The 24,277-nt window shown below is 40.1% G+C and overlaps 1 protein-coding gene across 1 annotated transcript in view; it reads left to right on the top strand.

Annotated features, from left to right (window-relative positions):
- The window catches only part of ARHGEF26 (Rho guanine nucleotide exchange factor 26), a 60,437-nt gene that overhangs the window by 5,534 nt on the left and 30,626 nt on the right, over positions 1 to 24,277 (top strand). The window contains exons 4-5 of the mRNA XM_072867586.1: positions 6,738 to 6,794; positions 11,146 to 11,306. Of these exons, the coding sequence (XP_072723687.1) occupies positions 6,738 to 6,794; positions 11,146 to 11,306 (218 nt within the window). The remainder of the gene's footprint in view (positions 1 to 6,737; positions 6,795 to 11,145; positions 11,307 to 24,277) is intronic.

Genomic DNA, 24,277 nt, shown 5'->3' with positions numbered 1-24,277 from the left:
TGAGGTGCTGTCAGAAAGCCTGAAAAATCCTAACAGCATGTAAACTCGGAGTGAAATCTGTGCTTTGTAGTTCCTTTCAATAAATTGGAGTGGTGTGGACCAAACCTTAAATAGGATTTAGTCCTGTTCTTTTTTTTGCTAAACTTTGTTTTTCATTTCACAAGAACAACATGGAAGTCCTGATCAATTACTGGTCTTTGTTTTAGATAAAAAGCAGTGCAGTTGAGAGAGTTCATTTCTCAATTGCAAAGTTCAATTGAGAAAGTTCATTTAAAAAAAAAAAGTGTTTGTGTGAATTCATTGAAAGGGTGAATTATACTAAAGAAAAGCTTCAGTTAGTTACAAACCAGTTTCTGCTGAATTGTTCTAAATTGCTGCAAGCCAACTCTAAGTTGATTTGACTGCATGTATTTAATGGAAACCATTTTAAAAAAGCCAAGTATTCAGATGGTGGTATTCTGCTATCCTTAGCACAGTCTATGAAGCACGTGCAGTGGCTTTTTCTTAGTAGCATCGTTAAACAAAATAGAACTCAGCTGTTTTAATCAGTACTGTAATCTTGCTAGCATGCCTGCTAATAAGATGGCAAATTAATGATACTAGTTGATATTTCTACAGGCTTTCCTAGTATGTATGGTTTTGAGACTAAAGAAACTGTAAATTCTGTGTTTCTGTGGTTAATTTTAACCTTTGATCATTTCTGTGGCTTCTGGAGGGATATCCCTAAAATGAAGGGCTTGGGGTTTTTTTGGTTTTTGTTTATGTAACTTGTAGAATGTTGTAGAACCTCATCTCTATATGTGGAAAGGACTATTATTATATGACATGATCACCTAGAATATTTGACAGCTGGGGCCATTGGCCATGTATATCCTATATAAATTAGTTACTAAGCCTCAGCAAGGTCTTCTAAGGCTATTTAGTTTGCCTGTTTAGAAGAGCCGTCTTACAGTTGTTGATGACATTTTGAAGTTTAAGGTATTGAAATATGAATCCCTCTTTGATTTAATAATTATAAAGAAGGCAAGACAATGTGGTTTTGAAAAGATTTGCTTTAAATTTTCTTTCAACAAATCAAGTACTTTGAATGTAGTTAATTTGCTTTAAATTTTCTTTAAACAAATCGAGTACTTTAAATGTAGTTAATTTGCTTAATGTTGCAAAAAAGTTTGTTTATAATGAAGTCTTTTTTTTTTTTTTTCTTTTCTGCCTTCTAGGCAAACTAGCAGTTAAATGTTCAACAGCTGAGGTCTTTTGGAAGGAATGTTATTCAGTAATAATAATAATTTCAAAAACTCTAATTTGTCGTGAGACCAAAATAGTATAAAGAACATCTCAGTAAGAAAACTGTTCCTGTGCCATGCTTTCACTTATATGAACCAACTTGTGCTTTATGATTTCTAGCACGGCAAACTTGTTCAGTGTCTTAACTTGATTTACAAGGTTGGAAGTGGGGAGTATATGGGAGAAGGTGGTGCACTGTGAAAACAAACTATGGGAATCTGAATCTCATCGTGTCTGTGTTTATAACTCTGGAAAAATTACGTGCTGTCAATGTGCGTTAAAAAGTGAGTGGAATTGTAACAGGAAGTCAGCTGGAAAATGTCAAAGTATTGGGTTTCAATATACATTAGGAAAGAAGGAGAATAATATGTTTATGGTATTTGTTAGCAGTGAGTATGCTAGGAAATCGAGGGGAGACAGCAGAATGCATCCACTCTTTCTGCAGGATGTTTCTTTGGCCATACAGGCTTGACACCTGATGCAGTTCTGACCAGGCTTTCTGTTTGAGGGAGGTAGTGAAACCTTCATGTACGGAGTTGTCAAATCCTTTATGATAATAATAGTAAAAAAAGGGCGTTTCTGTCTTCCTGCAGTGTATGCACACATGTGAAACTAAGATTGAGCTTTTCAGAGAACAGACTTTGTTCTCTGAAAAGACTCAAATAGGATGCTATTTAAATTCAGTTCCTTTCAAATTCCTCTCTTGAACCCTCTTCCTCTTTAGATTCCTGTTACAGATCAGACAGCTAGCAGTAGCTAAGCAGATGACTAGGTAAAGAGGTAGCTTATCTGCTATCTCTGTTCCTTCCAACCTTCATCTGTTAATTTAAAAGTTTAATTTAGGGACAATAACCAATATTTCCAAAATATATTCCAAAAGTATCTTTCGATATTTTTGAAGAATTTCCAGCAGATCATAGGTGCTGATACGAACTTGTGTGCTATATTAAATGTATTTACTTTCCAACAGATGCAGCATTCAGCTGCTATGGATAATGACAATGTCTGTAATTGTGTATGCGAAGAATCACAGCATCAGTTAGGTTGGAAGGAACCTCTTGAAGTCATCTTGTCCAACCCCCCTGCTCAAGGAGGGTCAGTTAGAGCAAGTTGTCCAGGACTCTGTCCAGTCAGGTTTTTAATATCTCCTTGGGTGGAGACCTTGCCACCTCCCTGGGCAAACTGTTGCAGAGTTTGACCACTGCATCTGACTGGCGGACTTTGAACTTAAATGTCTGTTTTTCCAGGTCCTTACTGTCCAGCCTGGAGAATATGATGCATATTCACTTTTCACTACTACTGTCAATGCTGCTGTGATTCTTATAAATATTATTGAGATCTAGCACTGGAAACAGATGTCCCATAGCATAGGTAATGCTCGTAATTATTGAAGTATTTAATATTAAATGGGTGTGTTAGCATCAAGTCCTCCATTTCATGCCCAGTAGGTTCAATGTATTTACATAGCAGTGCATCAAAATTTTGCATATTCTCTGAACTGCTGTCTCTCTAACCTGAAACTCTTTTCAAGCTTTGGTCATCTTGGGTTTCATTTTTCTGATAATCTCTCTCTGGTTTGGGACAAATGCAGTTGTGATTTTTCTCATTCATTTAAAAAGCTGCCCCAAGTTGCTTTACTGAGCTGCTCACACTGTCACCTTTCCATGGCTGCCTCTTCTCTGTGGTGTCAAACAAAGACTACCTGGTTTTACTGTCAAGGGTCTTCAGGGCTAATCTCTGCATTAGCTCTCATTTCTCTCCCAGTATCCAAAGGCTTATGTTCAATTTGGTTTATGGTGCAGCCACTTACTATGTTTCTCAAAGAAGTATTTCTGGTGTGTTCCCTCCCTGCAGCACTTCCTGATTTTGGGGGAACTTCTTGCTCATAACCAGAGAGTTAACCTGTTGTTCTTTCATCCTTTCCTCCTCGTCTCCATGGTTGAATCAGTCATAACTGAGTTGCTGGAAAAAAGCAGTCCAGTGTGACAATAAGACAACATCAGTAGCTGTAATGTTGGGCCTCTTCCATTCTTTCTGGTGATGTTCTTAGCTTATATTAAGTTTTTCTTTGCATAGTATCACAAATGTGATTTTTAGGCTCTTTCAGCTAAAACGTTTTGGACATCTCAAAAAACAGGAATTGAATTTTCTTTCACAGAGTATGCCAGAAATATTCTCCATATTTGGGCCTCTCTCTCTTTGGAAGCGTTGCCATTGATTAAGAATATAAGGTTGAGACATTTGCTCATGTGATGTATTTGTATGTGTACTTTGTATGTACACACCCATATATGACAAAATAATGATCACGAAACATAGCTGCAGTTTTTTGAACATGAATACAACGGTTGCTGCATTGACCTCACTGGAAATTTGGAGTTGCTGTATTAACAGGAAGCATTGAAATCTCTTAGATATTTTCATAGGTATTTCCTGTGTTGGCATATTTTTAGAAAAGTCCTCCACTGCATCCAGAAAAAAGTGACATTGTACTTCCTAGTGAGTGCTTTAAAGCTTTCAGGTTGTTGATTGAAAGGTACTTTATAGTTTCATAGAATAGTTGGAATTGGAAGGGACCTTTCAAGGCCATCTAGTCCAACCCCTTGCAGTGAGCAGGGCCATCTTCAACTAGATCAGGTTGCTCAGAGCCCTGTCCAACCTGACCTTGAATGCTTCCAGGGATGGGGCATCTACTACATCTCTGGACGATCTGGGCCAGGGTTTCACCACCCTCAGCATAAAAAATTTTCTAGTCTAAATCTACCCTCTTGTAGTTTAAAACCATTGCCCCTTGTCCTATCACAACACACCCTGCTAAAAAGTCTGTCCCCATCTTTCTTATAAGGCCCCTTTAAGTACTGGAAGGCCGCAATAAGGTCTCCCCGGAGCCTTCTCTTCTCCAGGCTGAACAACCCCAACTCTCTCAGCCTTTCTCCATAGGAGAGGTGTTCCATCCCTCTGACCATTTTTGTGGTCCTCCTCTGGACCTGCTCCAACAGGTCCATGTCTTTCCTGTGCTGGATGCAGTACTGCAGGTGGGGTCTCGCCAGAGCGGAGTAGAGGGGGAGCATCCCCTCCCTCGACCTGCTGGCCACGCTGCTTTTGGTGCACCCAGGATATGGTTGGCCTTCTGGGCTGCGAGCGCACGTTGCCAGCTCATGTCCAGCTTCTCATCCACCAGTACCCCCAAGTCCTTTTCCGCAGGGCTGCTCTCAATCCCTTCATCCCCCAGCCTGTATTGATACCAGGGATTGCCCCAACCCAGGTGCAGGACCTTCCACTTGGCCTTGTTGAACCTCATGAAGTTCACACAGGCCCACTTCTCCAGCTTGTCCAGGTCCCTCTGGATGGCATCCCGTCCTTCTGGCGTGTCAGCTGCACCACTCAGCTTGGTGTCATCTGCAAACTTGCTGAGGGTGCACTCGATCCCCCTGTCTGTGTCATTGATGAAGATGTTAAACACGACTGGTCCCAATGCGGACCCCTGAGGGACACCACTCGTCACCGATCTCCATCTGGACATGGAGCTGTTGACCACTACTGTCTGGATGTGACCATCCAACCAATTCCTCATCCACTGAACAGTCCACCCATCAAATCTGTCTCTCTCCAGTTCAGAGAGAAGGATGTTGTGGGAGACAGTGTCGAGGCCTTATGGAAGTGCAGATAGACGACATCCGTAGCTCTTCCCTTGTCCGCTGATGTAGTCACTCCATCATAAAGGCCATTAGGTTGGTCAGGCAGGACTTGCCCTTGGTGAAGCCATGTTGGCTGTCTTGAATGACCTCCCTGTCCTCCATGTGCCTTAGCATAGCTTCTAGGAGGATCTGTTCCGTGATCTTCCCAGGCACAGAGAAGAGGTTGACAGGTCGGTAGTTCCCAGGGTCCTCCTTTGTACCCCTTTTGAAAATGGGTGCAGTGTTTCCCTTTTTCCAGTCACCGGGGATTTCGCCTGACTGCCATGGCTTTTCAGATATCATGGGGACTGGCTTGGCAGCTACATCAGCCAATTCCCTCAGGACTCTGGGATGCATCTGGTCAGGTCCCAGTAATAGAAAGGCATCTAATTAGTTCTTGCTTGGTATTCAGAAGTGTATGCTTGTGGTGACATAGGAATCTGTAACTTGTGTTCAAAAGAACAATTGCTCAAACACTGGAATATTTGTTATTTTTATAAGTATATACATGTGTGTATATACTTCGGTGTGCATGCAAACCAACGTGCAGCACTTCTTAATGTTGTGCCATCTTTACTCTCGAGCCTGCTATCCAGGTTTGTGGTGCCTGCTGTGTAGGAGTAAAATGAGGAAGAATATATCCTTTAAAATTCCAGGGAACAAGTGGAGTAAGAAGAGAGAGCCTTTGATGATAGTACGTTAGGAGCTTTTGGAGAAAACCGAAAGAGAAGTGAGAGAATGGAAGTGTATCTGTTAGGTCTCACGTCCTGTGACATACTGCCGTTCCACGAAGAGAACGGTACCTTTCTCGTGTAGTGCTGTGCAGTGGCCTCTTGCCCCTTCCCCGGTCCAGCTGGACCCTTCCCCGGTCCAGCACACCATACGCAGGTGACCCTCCTGATTTGACGTCCTGTATTTAACATTCCTCTAGGAAATGCATAAAATCAGTCCCTCCTTGGTGATTAACTCTCTGTTTGTTTTTTTTTTTTAATGTTCTCCTGTTAAATGACATAATGCATGTGATTTGCACCAGCAAAGAATAAAGTTCAGGGGTCTCTGGTGTGGAATTTGGTAGCTGAGTGTGTGGCTTCAGGCTGTGGGAAATGTGGATAGCCACATAGCCGCGGCTGGAGTTCATGATGGTTGTATATAGAGAGCTGGGGCAAACTTGTCTTGGCTGATTCGGCTGTAGGGTGCAGGGTGGGGCGAGACATCATCGTAGGGTTGAGGATAGAAATACAGGGGTATTTACTGAGGACTTTGCCATGGCTGTTTAGGGTAAAGTTGGAGCTCCTCCAGAATAATTTTTTGGCCAATAAACTACCTAGACAGGTAGTTTAGGCATTTAGGTGTGTTTAGCGAATGAAGACACTAAGATTTTTTCAGGCTGACTCAGAAAACGAACCTTGTGATGTACGTGTGTCAGTCAAGAAATCTAACTTAAAAGGAGAAAGCAGTTTTCATGCTTCCGTGTGCGTGTAAAATCCAGGGAGGTTGTGCAGGGTGACCGTGATTCAACTGTGCATGCTTTTGCTGCAGTAGTTCTGTGTGTGTGTCCTGGGATAGTTTTTAATGAAATTATTTAGTTCTTTCGATAAGTCAAATGATAGATGTTATTGACTTTTTTAAAAATTTCTGCTGGTTCATTGCTGTCTTTCTGAAGTAGACAGATTCTTTAGCTGAATTCTTAGTCCAGTGTTTTGATAATTCTGTGGTTTGGGGTTTTTTTAAATTGTATTTTTCTACAAAAGTTGTTGTGTTGTTTTTTTTCCTGAGGTAAAGAAGAATGGATTGTCAGAAGCAATCAGCCAGGAAGAAAGAAAAAGACAGGAGGTACTCTTTAAAGTAACACTTTATTTTTTGTTGATTGTTTAGGGGTGCACTGCATGCCTGATTTAATACTCGCTATTTGTTGATAAGGAGATAAGCTCATCACACTGCTTCCTATCCTAGAGTGAAGTGTCTTCTCTCCCTAGGGAGAATAAATAAACAAAACGTGTCTATTGCTGATGTGTGTATGTCCTTGCCACAGGACTCCTGCCAACATGCTGTGGGTCTTGCTGGAGGAGTGGTTCCTAGGTACGCTCGCTCCAGCAGACAAGGCCTGGCTGATGGCTACTCAGTAGCAGCAGACAGTCACTCCTGGGTGCTGTACCGGGAAAGGTGTAAAATTAACCTTGCGTTCACAGAGGGTAGAAGGTGGCACGTACATTTTTAAAGGCAGTGAGGAGCAAAGAACAGCTTTTTACAGTGCCCCTTAGTTGTAACTAATCCTGTGAACAATTCTGAGCACGTGAGCACTGCGTATCTGGTGTAACTAACCTTTTTCCTTTCACACTGAAATGGAGTAGGTGCATCCATGCTGTCAACAGCAGCAATTACTGATGTAGTTATCTTTTCTCTCTCTGTCCCTTTCCCCTTTGCTCCTTTTGTCCTCTTTATCCGCTTTCCTCTTCCTCTTTGCTCCTTTTGTCCGCTTTATCTGCTTTACCCTCCTTCCTTACTTACAGGGGCTATATCAAAATGAATGAGAGGTGTTGAAAAGAATAGCCTGACCTAGCCAACTATATACCTGCAGTTCTTGAGGTATGTCCTTCAACAGGAAAAAAACCCAAGATTTTTTTAATAGAAACACTGTAGCATTACCTGCTGTGGAAATTTGTTCCAATATCCTCATTTTGCTTTGGGACATACCTCAGTGAATGTAGCCAAGTGAGACCTGACTGGGGTTTTCTGTGAAGTTCACAGATGTGTATAGCAAGCCTCAAATATTAATTTAGCTGCGTGACCTACAGCTGCTGTGTTCATGCATGAAACACAGAAACATCTTGTATTTCATACATGAGATTTAGACAATAGTTTATTGGGTTTTTTTTATAATGCTACATTTCTTTGGCTATCTTCTTTTGCTTTTTTTGGGGAAGAGGCTGTGCAGCAGTTCAGGCCATGTGTTCTGCTTTTGTGTCTCCTCCTGCTGGGAAGCTTTGAGACACAAGGCATTTATTTCAGCCATATCCTTTAGGAGCCTTTAGTCTATGTTTCCTGGAGTTACATTTACATCTCTTCAAAGGGAACAAGTTCTTTAGACGCCTTTTAAATGTAAAGTCTTTCATGTTACCAAAAAGGTTTTCAAGCCTGAGGTGTTTTTTATTTGAATATTAGAGGCCCGTTCTTTCAGAGGGAGCCTAAATAAATGTTCTTAAGATGTAGTTGTACTACCAAGTAGTGCTTTTGCTGTATGTCTTTCAAATTGCCTTTTATTAATTATTCTTTATCTATTCTTTAAATTGCTTTTTGGAGCCTATTAGATTATTTTTGCCATCCTAATATATTGTCACTGCAGGAAAATGTTTGCTTTATACCTGGATTAAATGTCAATGTTATGCATTCATACACATCCCATCTTTCAGAACACATTAGTGAGATGGATCTCTGTGCATCTTTTGTCTAAAGAAAATGTCATATCGACTGGTTTGAACTAAAAAAATTTTTTATAGATCTTCTTTTCTCGCATGTTGGAAACTCTAACTGTGTATGTGTGTACAAGCTGCAGTATGCATTTGGCCGCTTAAGAGTCCTGCTGTCCATCAGGATTCAAATATCTGCTTACCTTGATATAATGCAGACTAACTGCAATATGGTTTCCAATGTCGTTCAGAAACACTGTTAGCAGGCACCTGGTGAATGCCATCCCAGCCTCTGAATGTGGTGTAGTTACTGTATGTCAAAGTCAAGGTTGTCTCTTCATCCTTTTTTATTTTTCAGTCTCTGAAATGTGTTTGGGTCATGGTAAGATGATATTCTCTCCCTTTCTTACACATTAGAAGCAAAGTATCTGTCTTTGTCCCATTTATGTCTGACTGTGCTAATGACTTTCTGTCACCAAACTGGAAGAAGTCCATGAGGGTCCTCAGTAAAAGCATGAACAAACCCCCTCCAAAACAGTAATAATAAGAGAGCTTGTATATTTTCCTGTTGTTGAAAAATGTCTGGGTAGAAACCAATTAGCCATGGAACTCTACAGCAATCCTTGGGTAAATCCTTTCCTTGTGAGCACAGCTGGGAGAAGTACAATGAGACTGAAGACTGGAAATGTAATGGCTGGGTAAAGGCCAGAATGCCCTTTGTAGGCACCTTCCTCCACATTGTTAGCCAAGCAGTAGGGAGATTTGCCGCCAGAGTTTGGCTGACATACCTATATGTTCTCTAGATTCTTGAGGCTGAGGGAGTTGGCAGGCAGGCAATTTAATATTATTTTAAGCATCACCTTTGCATATTTTCTTGCACAGCAGTATTCACTCTTGCAAATAACATGTAGTATGTTGTAGCTGTTCCCTAGCTGCTGCTGTAACTCTCACCAGATCCCTTCAGCTTTTTGGGTAGGTAATAAGATGGAGAGACTACCGATACGTACATTAGACTTCCTTTCCTTGTATGTATAATGGCCCTGTAGGTTTTCTGTGGAGTTGATAAATCATCTTTGCACTGCATAAACCTTTAAGGCTTCAGCTAAAGCAGGTTTTTTTTTTTGTTTTTTTCTAAGAAATCTAAAACCTGTTATTTCATTATTAAAATCTCAGTTCTTTGAAGAAGACTTTTTAGAAGGGCAAGAATAATTTTGAAAGCACAGTCTGGGAACACTGAGACTCAGGATACCCAAGAGAAATTGTATTTGATCAAAAGCTTACCTAAGTAACACCAGCAGAATTCACTAGACTTGAACTTTTTAAGAAATCCTATGAACAAATGTCCCCAGCAGAATGTTTTGTGTTTTTTTCCCCAGTATGGTTTGTCTCACTTGGCAGGTGGGAATATTCAGGAAGACTGCCTTCAACCTGCCTATACTCTCCCTTGCCTTTATACCTGGTCACAGAAGAGCACCGCTTCTCTAGAGCACATACATCAGCCCATCTGAGTGAACTCCTCCTGTAGACTCTCAGCTGCAAGACCCTTTCTCTGTCTCTCTTTCTAAAAACTCAGATCTGCAGTGTTGCATTTAAACTATATATTTCTCCTTTGGTTTGAGAATGCTTAGAGAAGTTAATTGAAAGTAACTAATGAAATTATACATGCAAGTATTGACATTTAGTTATATTGAGAACAAAGTTATATTAGCTCTGCTGATGGTATTATTCTGTGTTGGTAATGCCTGGAAGGTAGCGCTGATGACAAATGTGACTTGGAGCTCATGACAAAAGGGTTCATGAAAATGATTAAATTTTTTTCCGTGTATATACATATAAGAACTCTAGATTAACAGCAAATAAAGCCTAGAGAGGTAAAAGATGTCTAAAAGCTGAATAGGTTTCTACATCAGAGATGAAAATTTCCAATGGAACAAGTATGTGGATTTCAAAGTCCAAGAGTCCGTTAAAAGTTTGCTTTGTATGTCAGCCAGCTGATGGAAGTTACAGTGGCTGCTCTTTAAGTGGTAGGGTGATAAAGCAGAGAAGTTGGTTGTGGGAGGTGAGGGAATGAATGTGCCGGAGGTCTGTGTGTCTGGTCAGTAATCGCTAAAGGCAGTAGTGGCTGCCACCCCCTCCTGTCTGCTCTGCCTCCAGGCTTCTCTCCCCGCTGCAGATAGCTCAGCTTCTCATGTGCCTGCTCCTAACTTCATGTTTTAAAAGTAACCAACGTATCACTGCTGATACGTGGCTAAAACCTGAATTTTGCAAAGGGTTTTGCTTTTCTGCAGATGGTTGGGTAAGCAGAGCTCTGTTACCCGAGAACGCTTTCATGTAAATACCTTACCAGCTTCTGTTTAAAAAAAAAAAAAAAGCAAAAGCAAATACTGGCTGGTCAACAGTAGCATGATGGATATGAAGCTTCCAACCAGGCCACAGAAACAGATGTGGGGTTTTTAATTAAAAAACAAAACAAAACCACCTCTCAGGAGTATGAATGGGGAGTGATCATAGTTGGTGTTAAGTTTTTTTTTGTCTTCAAACTCTCTGTTTGCAGTTGCATTGAAAAGTCTGAATATAGACTGTTTTAAAAAGTCTTTTTTCTAGTATTATGTCACTTATTTCTAAGTAAGTGATGCAACTATCATGGAAATGAATATTTATGTTATAATCTCTAGCTTACGTCCAGTAACTTTTCTTTGCATCCCTCCTCCATATTTGGCTTTTTTTTTTTAACCTAGTCAATAGTAAGTCTTTTCTTTTCCCCCTCCACTTTGCAGGCGATATTTGAAGTGATATCTTCTGAGCATTCTTATTTGCTGAGCTTGGAGATTTTGATCCGGATGTTTAAAAATTCCAGGGAACTGAGTCTCACAATGACCAAAACGGAGAGCCATCACCTTTTCTCCAATATCACGGATGTTTATGAAGCAAGCAAAAAGTAAGTGTAGCAATAAATGTATACATTTGTAAACAATTATACATTTTAAAAATTAGGAATCTAAAATTTAGTAATTATAAAGTTAAATTATTTACAATACCTTTTTTTAGCTGTATCCGAGGTTGATTACTAGTAGTCAAAATATCTTTCAAGCAAGTAATGAAATGTAGTATACAAAATAGTGTCTTTACTGTTACCGCAAAATGAAGGGACAGCCACAAGGTAGCAAATTTGACAAAAATTTAGGCCTGACAGTTTAAGAATGAGAAGTCAAATGTTGCACGTGTTAATATCCAGAGTCTTAGTTGTTTATAAGCTGTAATTAAATTAGAATGGAATTTGATTCTCTGTTCTTTCAGAGCACCACAATATATGTGCTCTACAGTGCTAAAGAATCATTTCATATAATACAAACAGCTAAGGTTTTATTTTGCTAACCGTAGATTCTGTTTTTGCAATATGAGTAAGCTCCTGTTTATTTGGGTTATATTTTCCTTATATACCTCACAGGCAGCTCCTTGAATAGTAGAGCTTTGGTTAGTACTGTCTATGATACATGGTAGTATTTGCAGACTCAGGCTATGCCTTACCTACACTCTTGTTCTCCGAGGCATCTTGCTCTTATTTGGGAAAATCTTAGCTTTTCTTGCCAGAATACTCTCTATTAGAGTTGAGCAGTTGTTTACTTTTCTGGCTGTACTGACTTAGTAAGGAGAGCTTACAAGTAGGCTGAACTGGAGATGTCCGGTTATTATTTTAATAGCTGTTTGAACATAAAAGCAAGTTTCTTTTTGGAATCTCAACCATTTTGGAGTGGTAACCATTTCTTCCAAAACATGCTAGTTTGAAGATGGAAAATGCAAATAACAGTGAACACGCACGTGAGTTTGAGAGACTCGCCTTGCCACTGTGCTTGGGCTCACATTTAATGGGATACCGTTTCTCTGAAGATTGGTAGGGAAGGAAAGAACATCGTGTATTTTGGTAGAAATAAGCATCCTTCAAATCTAAACAGTTCCTAAGCTAAATGTTGATATGTTAAGCGGTCATACCTAGTCTTTACAGTCTGTCAAATTAAGCTTAGTCTGCCCTTATTAAACTGTTAAAAATTGAGCAAGGGATTCCTATTTGCCCTTAAGAACTGACTCTTGCCAGTGTTTTCCTTAATCAGTTGAATCACTGTTTACTTTCTACTGAGTACGCAGTGTGCAGCATACTGTGTGACTTTGGTATCTTTTATGTAAACAGCATAGGCATTTTGCTGTTTATGAACAGTGCTATGCACGCCATAGCACCTGACACCAGAGACTTGTATTTCTTTTTAAAAGACCCGCTGTGCTGTGCTTTTTTTTTTGGTAAGTTTTTTTCAGTACAAAGTCAAGAACAAGAAAAATGGACACAGTACAAATAGTGCCAAATGAAAAGGAAATGTTGGCAGATCTCACACGATACAATTGCTGAAAAGTCTGTTTTATGATTGCTGATAATTGCTGCCAGCATGATTTAATATGGGACATGCGTATGTGTGTGCACTCACAGTGTACTTCAGGGTTATGAATACTTTAAACTCTCTTTCAAAAAGTTGTTTAATGAGGGTTTGCTTTGTTATAATTTGTTCGTTATCCTAGCCTGCTTAATAGCAGTATCAGCAGGTTAATTTCTGTGGTCTACGTAACTAAAAAAATAAAAATGTCTATGCTTCTTTTCTTACACCTTATTTCCAGTTTGAAATCAAGCACAATGGCTAAAGGATGCACATGGCCTACTAAAGATACCACTGGGTCTTAACCGTAGCACTCTACAACTTTAAATGTATCTCTCTCTACCTGTGGAACAGAAAAATATTAGCCTCACTTCAGAAGAGGGGCTAATGGTTGGGTAAGGAATCTGTCAGACTAGGAGTATTTCTGGAGTCAGTCCTTCCCACCTTTTCAGCTTTTTTTTTTTGGTATTTTTTGGGGGGGTGGGTTTGTTGGTGGTTTTGGGGGTTTTTTTGTTTTGTTCCCTTTTCTTTTGTCCCCTTTGTTTCCTTCTTGTAGAAATTGTGATGTTCTGAATTCTTTAGCATCAAACCTGTATTTATCTTCGTGGAACTTCTCAAGTTTCATGTTCCCAGTCATGGTAATGTCCTCTCTTGGCTCCTGTTTCTCTGAAACCCCACAAAGGCTGTGGAATTTTACATCTGTTGTGCAGCAGTTTGATTTTATGTCTTCTGAAGTTTATGTGGTAGTAAGATTTTGTTTCATGGAGCATACACGTGAGAGAGTCTAATGTATTGTGTCAAGTGGAAACCTAATTTAGGAGCTATATAATAGCTGTACCTTTGGACTTCCTGGGTATACCTTCATTTCTCCATCCCCCGTTCCCTTTTGTTTCTCTCTCTCTCTCTCTCTTATAGCTGAGGTCTTTTGCCAGAAGCTGGGTATTTTCTCCATCCACAGCCACCACAGTAATGAGAGTTGTATGACAGCAGTGTTGTCAGGGAGCGCACGTTATCAAAGTCCTCATTTTCAAGGAACAGTGCTTTTTAAAGGCTTCTCCTTACATGAAATGTGAATTGTAAAAGTAAAGTAGCATGAGTCCCTTTTTTTCTAGATGATGATGTCACAGAACCATCATGTATTAGGGGGTAATTGCTGTCTTTTTTAGATAGCTTAACAGAAATCAAAGATTTCATTAGCCTGCAGACTTAGCCTCTCCTTTGGATCATTGCTGTAAGACACAGCTGACCATACTAGTATAGCTATCTGAATAGGTGTATGTTTTTTCCCCTGTGTTTCTCCCTGTGTTGAATACGCCTTCCAAATCATTAAATCCACTTTTAAATTTCTCACTTAAGATATTTAAAGCAGAAATGGGGGTGGGGAGAGCAGTATTTTTAGGGGAATTTTTACAACTCTTGTGATTAATAGTCTTCAAAGGAAGTGGCGGGGGGGGGAGAATGGAAAAATACCACACTAGCCTAAAATTATAATCTTATTCTTTCTTGTCTGGAAAGTCTAATGGTTTAAGAACTTGGGGTTTTTTTATAACTTGGAGTAAAAACAGAATTCGTAACTCCTTTTTAAACTTAAATGAAAACATATTTTGTTTTCTGAGTTATGCAATACTGTTAAACTATAACAAAACTTTGTGCTGGCTTTGTACAACCTCATTTGTGTAAATAATGAAAGTGATTTTAAAATAGAAGCGTCTTTCTTGGTATCTCCAAACTATCACTTCCCATTTTCAAGGTCTTTCAAGGTAGCAAAATCCATCCTTCTGTTATAAAATTGTAATTAAATTGAGCATCTGTCCCATTATGCTGTATTTTAAGCAGTCTTTCCTTTACTTCAAAATATAAAGTCTGAGTATGAGTGTAGTTATCAGTGGTTTGGGTTGCTCAAACAAAAGTTTGGTGAGCTAAAGAATGTGAACTGATAAAAATACTATCTTGAGTCAAAATTGCTTAAAGCTTGTATCTAGGAACTTTAACTTAGAACATGTTTAGTGGAAACTCTCCAGAAACACCAAGATAGGCTTCTAATGCATGACAAGGCCATTTCTGATGGAACAAAGCTGCCTTTGTTAGAAGCAGAATACAGACTGCAAAGACTGTCTCTGCTTTTGGTGGGAGCTCATTGGAATGTCTCTAACAAAGAAGAGTTGATCTGAATGATTTGTGCAGCATACAATGTGTTTGTTTATGAAAACGTCTTGTAAGATGGCTTCAGAAAGCTTAAATCTTTTATTGTGTATTTGCCTGTATGTGTAATATGGGAGTTCATAACTGTTAGAACACAAAATCACACAGATTGCGACCTGAGTCAGTGAGAGCTGTTACATTGAGACGTGAGCTGATGGGGATGCCATAGGCCAGCTTATTCAGAAATAAAAGCTTGTCTAGTCTGAGAGTACTGCGCAATCAGTCTCACTAGTGAGAAGAACTCCCTCCAGTCTCAGTCCGTGGTGCAGAAGAGGTGAGTTTCCCAAGAGCCTGTCTTGGGAAAGAGGACTGGCAGGGAAATTGGTGGAATGTCTTGAAGACAATTGGTCTGACAGGTCAAATCACCAAATTTATAGGAGAAAGGAAAGCTTTAGCATTTTATTTCTCTCTCTGCCGTTAGGCCAGCAAAAAGCTTATGGAATATCAGAAGATTAACGTTAGCAGAAAAAGACACAAACAAAAAATACTTTGACAGGTTCTGACTGTTTTTAAACTCTGTGTCTTGATTTCAGTGGAGAAGCCTGTGTGGGTTTGTGAGGCAGGTTAACATCTTGTCTGAGTACCTTAATTTTATTTGTGTGAATACGTTAGGAACTAGGTAAGCTTTCCCGTAGCACTTTTTGGTAAATTAGGTTAATGTTTCACGTCTTTCCAACATGCTTTAAATGATGCAGCTTCATCTTTTTCCATAGGAAAATACAGTCCTAGTGTTCATTTAAGAAGTATGTGTATTACTCTTAGAGAATGCAAAGTTCTGTTGCTCCGTTTCTTTGGAAGATTGCAAAAAAACCCAAAACAAAACAAAACAAAAAAACCCAAAACAAAACCCGCATATAATAAAAAAAGTAAAAATTTAAATACTGTGAGTAGACCCTGGGTGATTCAGGTGAACTATAATGAAAGAGAATTATTTGTAAGTTATAGATCACCGATTTGATTTCCAGGTAAGACAGTAATATTAGTCATTAACCTCCTTTTTTCCTGTTTGGTCTAGACTGATGGTCTGTAGTCTGTGTTCGGTATTTGATCACAGTTCTTGCCGTTAGCAATTTTTGAAGAAAGCTGAGTAATGTCTTGAGGGCATCCAGCTGAGTGTGGGTACCCTGTTGGATAAGTGACACTGCAGTGTGATCTGGGGGAGAATTTCTGTGCTCTTCCAAAGAAAGTTTTTCATACTGGACGTCTTGAAGCAGATAAGTGGCTTCCTTATCAGTAAGGCTGAGTGATTATGTTGGATGTGGTGGACAGAGTAATGGGAACAAGAGGAAGAAGAACCCTCCCAAATGATGGGGAAGCAGGATGTGAGGCACTTGTGGCTCTGCAGAAGCTGGTGCGTTGCCCTGACCCACGGCAGGTGCTGGGGAGCGCTCAGACCATATGTGACGCTTGGGTTTCCAAGCTGTTGCAGAGCACTGCTAAATTTACCATTTGTGGTTTTTGCCTTTCTCCCAGCCTTGCTGCATAATCTGCTTTTACTGCCAATGGGACCTTTTTTGATTGTCAGGAGATTCCAGGGATTCTGGAGGATGTATTGTAGAGCAGTGAGTCCAAAATACCTTTTTTTTTTAACCTTTAGATTTTAGGTGCCCACATTTATGGATCTGTATCATACTGATGACTTGGGACAGCGTGTTTGTCCTTGTGTTTCCTCAGATTGCTTCCTTCATGGTTTGTTCTGACATCAGCGTTCATTCCTGAACTCTCTGGCTTTAATATCTAGGAATTATTTGTTTAGAGGGTTCTTCTGGCAGCTGAAATAACTCTCTGGGTTGACCTGCACTGTTTCTTTGCAGATGACTAGCAGTGTTGGTAAACAGTAACTTTAAAATAATATGCAGTTGGTAATTGCATTCCTGACCCAGTGATTGTTCTATAATTTAGCATCCTTATTGGAGACAAGATTAGATATATGACTTCAATACTCAGGAACAACACGTCTGAACAGAATCATACTTCCCTCAGCTCATTTTCTTGGGTGAGCAGAACTTAAGAGAAAGAATGCTTATTTTTAAATGAGTTCAGAAATTTTTATACGTATATATGCATTGTATAATACTTAATTTAGTGAATACCTGGCAATTACCTATACAAAAAGTGCCCTTGAAAAAAATGCCTAGTTTTCTGGAAAATACAGTAAGCGTTTAACTTCAAATTATTCACTTAAACATAATGAAAAGAATACCCCAAACTCGCAGATTTCCATCCATCGCCGTCATGGTGTATTTTCCTGCTATGTAAATAGACTAAACTCTGGCCGGCTGTTGCTAAGTGTAGGAGAAGGACACAAGAGGAAGATATTTGGGCCTGGGTGACTGGAGAGTGATGACACTGCCTGCTCGCCTGGGTGTGAGCCCGTTCTTCCCGCTGCTGCTGCCCTGCCCTGCCCTGCTTGGTAACCCGGACTGGGATCCCAGAGCTTTCCTCTCCATAGCTCTGACGTGTCCCCTGCAGTCACAGTGGTGACCGAAGCAGGGAACTGCTTTTTTGGCTGGTACCTATGGAAAAGTTTCTCAGCCCAAGATATTTACTGTTGATAGTGAGCTGTGGGGGGGGATTGCCAGTGGGGATGGGTTTAACTCTTAAAAGATTTTTCTGAGAACAGTCAGTGTTTTAATATAACATTGGTTTAGAGTAGTAAAGAGAAGCGAAGTGTTTTTCAGTACGTTCCCTTCTGTCCTGTGTAAAGTCCTGTTCAAGCTGTCCGTTACGTTCCCCGTTTCAGATGTCCCTCTGAAGGAATGCCAGCTAATCGTAAAGAAAACTGACTATTCACAATGTGCTTGTCTCTGACTTGTGCCATCCTCTGAAATTAAATATAGCTCTTGTGTTAGATTTCACAGTCTCTGCTCAGGCGCCCTTATCTTTGCCTTCACGCCTGCTCAGAGGTGTTGTGAAGGATCACTTTTGGAGAGGCCGTCTGAGAATCTTCCGTAGCGCTGCGTATGGCGCAGAAAGTGTTGGTGGAGGGCATTTGTGGCTGTGTATCTGTTACCAATGAATTTAGCCTGAGCCCGAAGGCAGTTATTAAAACCAGATGGGACTAGGAGCCGGAATAGACTTGCCTTACTTTGTCACTCTAACGAATGGTACAGGATCTTCAAGAAACACCAACATAAACATAAAACCTAAACTGCCTTTATGGTTCTTTTTTTCCCAATGCTGGATATATGAAATTTAAATATTAGTTGCGTAAAACTTGAGTTTCTTCAGGAAAATCTTCTGTATCCCAGGGGTCATTGCGGTGTCATTTAAATGCTGACCACGTAACCATGTTTTTGTTTCTCGCATCCTGCTTCTGTGGTGTTTTACTCAGCAGATCTTGAAATGCTTGTCAAGCTTTGCATAGACACAGTTTAATCCCTTTAAAATAGTATTAGCTGGTGCAATCTTTTAAGGAGACCTTTGGATCATGGTAATGATTGTGTTTACTTATTTTGCTAATTAAAATAGAACTATGTAGCTGGATTTTGTTTTTAAAAAAAAAAAAAAAATCAAGGCAACTGATTTGCCAATGCTTTCCACATCCCTGGAGCTGCCATCTCATACTTTGCTCAGAGTAGACCCTTCAGGGTGTTGTTTCTGAAAGATTACACGATGAAGTAGTACATTAAGTATCTTGTTTGGGTTTTAGGGTTTTTTATTTGGCAGTGTAGATGTACCCTGTATATACCAGCTCTTTTTTAGCATGTAATCAAAACCTAAATGACCACCGTTTGCCAAGATCAAGAGTAGCAGATGAAGGTCCTCTCATTATAAACTGCAATACTGACTGAAGAACAGAGGGAACCCATTCTTTTGGTGTGTTTTACTCAAGAGTTTTCTGGAATAAATTGGGGTGTTTTTCAATGCATTCTTTTTTTCTGTTAACTTCCCTGAAATAATGTGACTGCAATATTCTCAAGCATTTGCATGCCAGGGGAGGAAAGAATTGAAGAACAGTCCTGCTCAACCCTCCTCTGTGGTAGGGTTGATTTAAACTTCTGTGGTAGGGTTGGGTTCACCTGATACACCCAGGAGCTGGGTGAACACCCAGTTCACTCAGGATACAGGCTGCACCTTTAATCACTTGGCTGTTTTCTCTGTTACTCCCTGGTTTTCTCTTAAGGCCTTTGCAATCTCTCCCATGTAATAGTGTCTCTGGTTCTTTTTTTCTTCCCTGCAAAACATGATTCTACTTCCTTATCTCACTTGAACTGGACTGACAGCAAATGTCAGGGAATAGTGAGCGGTAACGTGTATATTTTTGGGGAAAAGGTTCAGTAAAAGAAATGGCAAAGCACCCAAGGCTGTGAGATATCAGTTACAATTGCTGTGTCATCTCAATGGCATGATTGTAGGTGTGCATTTTTATTGATTTTAATTGTGGTTGCTAAAGCTTGACGATATTAACAGTGTTTGTCAATGAAAGGCAATTCAATTTCTATTTTAAATTTACAAAACCAATATTCTTTAATAATGGCCATTAGAATCTTACTTCGTTTTACCTCTCGTTAGAGAATTCAAGTAATTTTTTCTTGCCTATCTACGCTTATATTCAAAACTTCATCTGCATGCTGTTCTCTCAGTATTCTTTGTGTTGTATTACTGCCAAAATTTTTTTGACAAATTAATTGTCTTTGTGTCCCTTTCTGAAAAATTTATGACTCTGAAGCTCTATACTGTCAATTTATCTTCCTGTGGAAATGCAGCACAGATGGTATGTAACTCAGTGTCCCACATTCTTATGAGGAGAGACTCACTGTCAGGTCCCCTTGGAACTTTCCCTCTTGTAATTAGATTACTTTCCAAACTCTTCTGCCAGTCCTTGGTCTAGGACTTTGTGTTCAGTTTTTTCTTTACTACTTTCATTAAGTACTTCTGGAGATACTTTTTTGTTCTTTAGCTGAGGTCCTCACCCTAAGAACCAATAGTTCGCTACCTAATTGTCCTCTAATGGCTGTTTTTAACGTTACCAGTATAGCATCTTTTCTTAAAAGAAAAAAACACCACCCAAATCTTCCCTCACCAGTGACTTAAGATGGTTTGTGTTATCCAGCAACAGACAGGTTTGGCATCAAATAAAAAGACCTCATTTTGAGATGGAATATTTTTTGAAACAAGGATTGAAATCATATTCTAGATGAATGGCCTTAAAATTCTGAGTTTAACCAAAAGTCATAACAGCCCTCTCTATAGAGGTTGTCTGTTTATTTGTATCCTCTATTTTTTGCACACTGTTGTAAAAGGTCCTGCTTTGGTGCTAGAGGTGGCTGGAGGTTTTCCCTCTTCCCCGTTACTCCGTCAGTTCAGCCTGCTGCCAGCCAGACAAGATGTAGCTGAAAAATAACCCACAAAACAGACCTGGTCAGAGTTTTCTTTCTCTCGCCTCCCTCACATCCCCATCAGAGCAGTTCCCAGATCTCATCAAGTGTCAGCCCACAAGCAATTGTGGTGACATACCTGAAAGAGCGTGGTAGGAACAGGGATGAATAAGTTGGACAAGAGCTGTGGAAGCTGGCATCGCCAGAACTATGGCATGAAGCTGCCATCTGCCATAATATTTATTTGTACTGAAACCTATCTGTATATTATGTAAATATATTCTATGTTTTAAAAAAAAAAAAATATCCCACAGCAGCATTTGTAGCTGACTTCTTGGAGCCTCTGGCTCTTCTTCTGTGGCCTAACCTCTGCATAGAGAGTTATTTATGTGAATATTTGTGCTTAAGGACAGTAGAACAAAAGTACTTAAAAATTTTAAAGCCTTCCAGCTGTAACCCAAAACCGATTTATCCAGCAGGTGTTTGAGTCCTTTCCTGCAGAGCATCGCTGTCATGATCATATGAAACTTAGTGCCCACACAGATCCTCGCAAGCAATCGTGCTTTGTTGTTGGGTCTTGCAGGGTTTGTTCTAGTAGCAGCTTACCAATCTTTCACCAATTTTCAGGTTTACTGTTGCTGCAGGAAGCACAAAAGAGGAAAACTGTATTTATCTGCGTATTTCTTTGGTAGTAAAGTGGATGGATGTTCAGCAGTTATTCGAACTTGCATCTCTGCTTTCCTTTGTACAGAGACTGAGAAGGAATGAAGAAACAGCCTTTCTTAGTTGAGACTGAGCGATAAGTCTTCAAGAGGTCCGTCTGGTTTCAGAGAACTGGCATTGCCCTTCTTGCATAAAAATAATGTGTAGCTTTGAAAAGGCACTAAGTTGTTAGTAAGTCTAGAAATATCTGTGTTTAGCAAGGCTGTCGTAGTGGGAGGATATATGTATGTTCCCTTGGCTCCTCTTATGTATCATTGGCTCAACGTGCTTTGTTTAAATGAGATTTTAAACCTCAGATTAATGAGATGAAAGCTTTCATTGCGGATAGCGACTTACGTTGCATTGTTCCATGTTACTCTGGACAACAGTGAGGTTGGTCTGTGCAGTGTTTATACCTAGGAAATCTTGCCTGCCGAAGCGTGGTATTTGCTATCCTGTGTGTCGTACTGTAACTTCTGCTATGGATGTGGCTGTATCAATATGAAGATCATGTATACAAACGTTTGTTTGTACATTTTATAGGAAAAGCAGCTTTATGTGCAGCAGTATCAAAACCTGCAACTTTCTCCCTACCTTTAAGCATGTGTGATAGTTTGCTGCCCTGGATAGCTTCTTCTACCGATGTGTAGGAAAGAGGCTGAAGCACCTGCGATGGCGTGGAGAGAAGTCCAATAGCACTTGAAGCTGTGCTGTTCATCTCTCGCAGCGCTGTGTCCTGCCCCTTGGCCTTTCCCGTGACAGGCGTTGCTGCTCTGCCTTCAGAACAGCACCTGCACAGGGCTGTAAAACAGTGTAATGTGGTGATGAGTACGCTTGCACTTTGCACTTGCTTTCCTTCGGGTATGGAAGTTAGGCGGTTGCCAACTTGGCACAGGTGCCCTTGTGAGAACGATGAACCTGGGAGGTTTGCGGTCTCCCTCTGGCGCAGGGCTGCAGGAGGCGTGTGGCCGCGGCGGCACCCAGGGCGGTGCCCACTGGGCTCTGAGGGGGGGACGACAGGAGCCTGATGGGGAAATCTGTCATTGGAATGAAATGACAAATTCCAGACTCTCTCTGGAGAGTTTCCTGGGCACTCTCTAAATCACCGTTCTTTCTAGACTGTGGTGGAGAGTTCCCTGGCTGATACACTTCCCTCAGGACTAAGCAATGCTTAATTTATGTTTTTGTGTGGTTCATATTTTTATATTAACAAAAATTTCTTCCCAGATATCCTGATTGATTAGTTCTCTTGCATATAGTAACAAGATCAGTATTTGCTAGTACTAACGCTTGGTTATTGCGAAGGTAGGGATTGCAGGTGACAACCCAGGATTGTAGAGCATGAGGCAAGTTAGGCGTCCAGCCGTTCTCCTCCGTTCTCCGAGGTCTTTGCTTGCTGTGTTTGTTAGTTTGGCCGTTCTAGCAAGTGTGTTATATGGGAATAGCCTCATCCCTGTTGCTAGAAAGCTTCACAAAATGATTTATAAATTCATTGTTTGTGACATGCAAGAGATTGTTTTGTTCTGTGACAAATGAGTATGTAGGTAACTTGTCAGACTCGGGGAGACAGGCAGAAGCACCCTGCTTCTTCTCAGTTGTATAAAAAGCATTACTTTGTTCAGCATGGGAAAGGTTTTTAAAGTGAAGACTCCTGTTGTGATGTCTTCATAATTTATCAAAAAGATTTACATTTCTAGTGCCACAGAGTGTTCTTCGGGGGTTCATTTGTCAGTGGGTATTAATTGGTTGAATCAAGATTTGTTTTTCTGAAACGCATACCATTGAGCTCGATGCTATGAGCACTGACTCGCTATCTCAAGAATCTCGCTGTAACAGAATATATTGGCAGGGTTGTCATGGCCTTTTTATTGCTCTGGATTTCTGCCGGAATGCTATAAATAGTTGAAAAGACAAGTGGCTTACCATTAGGACAGTTACTTGTGGGCAGGCTTGCTGAAAGTTGTTCCAGTTTGTTGCAGAGTGAACAAATAGGCTGTCAGGGTCTTTTTTTCTTTTTTTTTCTTGTTTAGCTTTGTAGTTGCTCAGTGGATATTGCCCAGTAAAAGGTATTTTAATGGGCTGTTAGCTTTGCAGTGTTTGGCGTTACAAATATATGTGTGTATATATATCGGTTTCCCTTATTTAGATTGTGGTAACTCCCATAACAAACTGATTAATTTCAGACACCTGTGGATGCAGTCCCTCGCTTCAATCACCCTCTTTTCAGCTATTCTTTTGCTAAAAGCTCTGATTCTGATTCAGCATAAAAATTATATGGAAATAAGGGTGTAATTTTTCTCATTTTTACTAGTTTAAATTTCCTTCCCTTCCCCTGTGTGTGTGTCTGTGTCCCCCCCCCCCCCCCCCCCCCCAAAAAAAAAAAAAAAAAAAGTGATGCAGATGTTAACCTTCTGTTCCTGATGAGAAGATTCAGCTTTGGAGAGGCTAATCAGAAATTTTTATTACTTTTATCTGAAGGTATCTGAAATTGGTAATTGTTTCTTATCTCTGAGAGGAGGAAGCTAAATTGTACTAGCTTCCACTCCAGTGGCTTTTTTCTGTTACCAGATAGTAACGTGTCAGCAGCAACATCACTATGAAGCTAAATCTGCATTATAATCTTCTTTCTGCCAGACGTATAGGTCATTATAAGTTAGAAAACATTAAGCAAGAATAATAATGAACTTCGAAATAAGTGATCTACAAGCCAGACCAACTTCCACATACAAATGGCTTTGATGGCGATGGACTGATATTTTCAGTGACCGTGGCACCTGGCAGAGAGGAACAATAGCACTGTCCAGAATGATTAGCAATGGGGAATTGCATAGACCTGTAAGGAGATAAAAAATTAGTACTGTAAGCAGTAGGAAAAAGGTCAGATAAATGTTTGGGAACCTTGATTCTATGACTGCTACATAACCCGTATACAAAACTGTAATGCTATTGTACCATCTGTCCCTCTCACCAACCTGGTAATGTTGTTGTGTGCATTCTGTCATCTTGCAAACAGAATAAAATGATCTCATAGTAACTTTATCAGAATTTTTTTTTTTCTCTTAGCGCTCTTGGGTGCTGATCACCTGGTTCTGGTGACTTCTGGTCTTCCACATTTAATTCGGTTTCAGACAGATCTTCCACCAAGTCTGCTCTTTCCCACTCTCACTTGCCAGAAAGGCTTTGGTATCAGTTTTCTTCTATAGTGACCCTTGATGTAAATAATCTATTTAGATTATTTGCAGTACCTCCGACCTTTCTATATA

Source organism: Ciconia boyciana, chromosome 7 (assembly GCF_034638445.1).
Source record: "Ciconia boyciana chromosome 7, ASM3463844v1, whole genome shotgun sequence".
Classification (NCBI taxonomy): Eukaryota; Metazoa; Chordata; class Aves; order Ciconiiformes; family Ciconiidae; genus Ciconia; species Ciconia boyciana.
Note: the sequence above shows the minus strand (reverse complement) of the source record. Positions and strands in the feature narration are given on the sequence as shown.